This window comes from Aptenodytes forsteri, unplaced genomic scaffold (genome assembly GCF_000699145.1).
Source record: "Aptenodytes forsteri isolate BGI_AS27 unplaced genomic scaffold, ASM69914v1 Scaffold147, whole genome shotgun sequence".
Lineage (NCBI taxonomy): Eukaryota > Metazoa > Chordata > Aves > Sphenisciformes > Spheniscidae > Aptenodytes > Aptenodytes forsteri.
In genome coordinates this window covers 983,771-984,692 of record NW_008795320.1, presented here as the reverse complement: position 1 = coordinate 984,692, position 922 = coordinate 983,771, and the positions used below count along the sequence as shown (strand labels likewise).

General features: G+C 73.9%; 1 protein-coding gene across 1 annotated transcript in view; it reads left to right on the top strand.

The window, feature by feature from the left end:
• BABAM1 (BRISC and BRCA1 A complex member 1) overlaps window positions 1-129 on the top strand; it is a gene marked incomplete at its 5' end in the record, with an annotated part of 4,691 nt that extends 4,562 nt beyond the window's left edge. Inside the window, one exon of the mRNA XM_019472203.1 lies at window positions 102-129. Coding sequence (XP_019327748.1) covers window positions 102-129 — 28 coding nt within the window. The remainder of the gene's footprint in view (window positions 1-101) is intronic.
• Window positions 130-922: the final 793 nt, after the last annotated feature.

Genomic DNA, 922 nt, shown 5'->3' with positions numbered 1-922 from the left:
GGGGGGGGGGGCGGTTGCGGTTCGGCCCCGGCTCTGGCCGGGCTGTTCCCCAGAGCCCCCGTCCCTCCTCATACCCCCCTCCCCCCCATGGCCCCACGCAGACCCCGCGGGCTCATGGGCGGGGGATGAGCTCGGGGAGGGACCCCGGAGCCGGCTCGTGGTGGGAAGGACGGGGGGTCCCCCCTGGGCTCTCCCCAAGCCCAGTGCTGGGAACAGCCCTGGCCCCTCTCCCCAGCAGGAGTTTGGTCCTGGTGGGTCCCTGAGCTCCCCCCAGCCCCGGTGTTGCAGCAGGGTCCCAGGGGGACGCGGGGCATCCCCCAGGGCTCCCCTGCTCTGCGGTGGCCTGAGCAGCTGCTCAGTGGCATGCCAGAGCCCTGGGGACGGTGACGTCCTGGGTGCTGTGGCTCAGCATCGCCCCGGTGTCCCCCGGGGACCAGCGGTGGGCTGGGCAGGGCTGGGCGTCATGGCCCCGGCTGCCCCCGACCTGGGGACGATGGTGCTCGAGGCGAGGGCCGGGGGCTTGGACCGCAGCAGCCTTGGGGACAGCAGCGGTGCCAGCGAGTGCTTCGTCAGGTCCATGGAGACCCTGGAGCCAAGCGAGGCCGGTGGCGCCGAGCGGGGCCGGGGGGTGCCTGGGGGCTCGGCGCTGCCGCTCCCCCCAGCCCAGGGCAGCCGGGGGGCTGGAGCCGGGCGAAACCTCCTCCCCAACTGGAGCTGCTGCCTGGGGGCTGCCCCCCACCAGCCCCCCAAATGCAGAAGGGGTGCAGGGTGAGGATTTTTGGAGGGGCTCAAGGGCGGCCCCTCACTGCAAGGATGGTTCAGAGGTGGGCAGTGTAGGGGAGCTGCTTGCACGGCTCCAGGGGTGCAGCCTCCGGGGCTCCCCCCCCCGCAGCCCAGCCAGCCTTGCTGCTGCGGCTGGCAC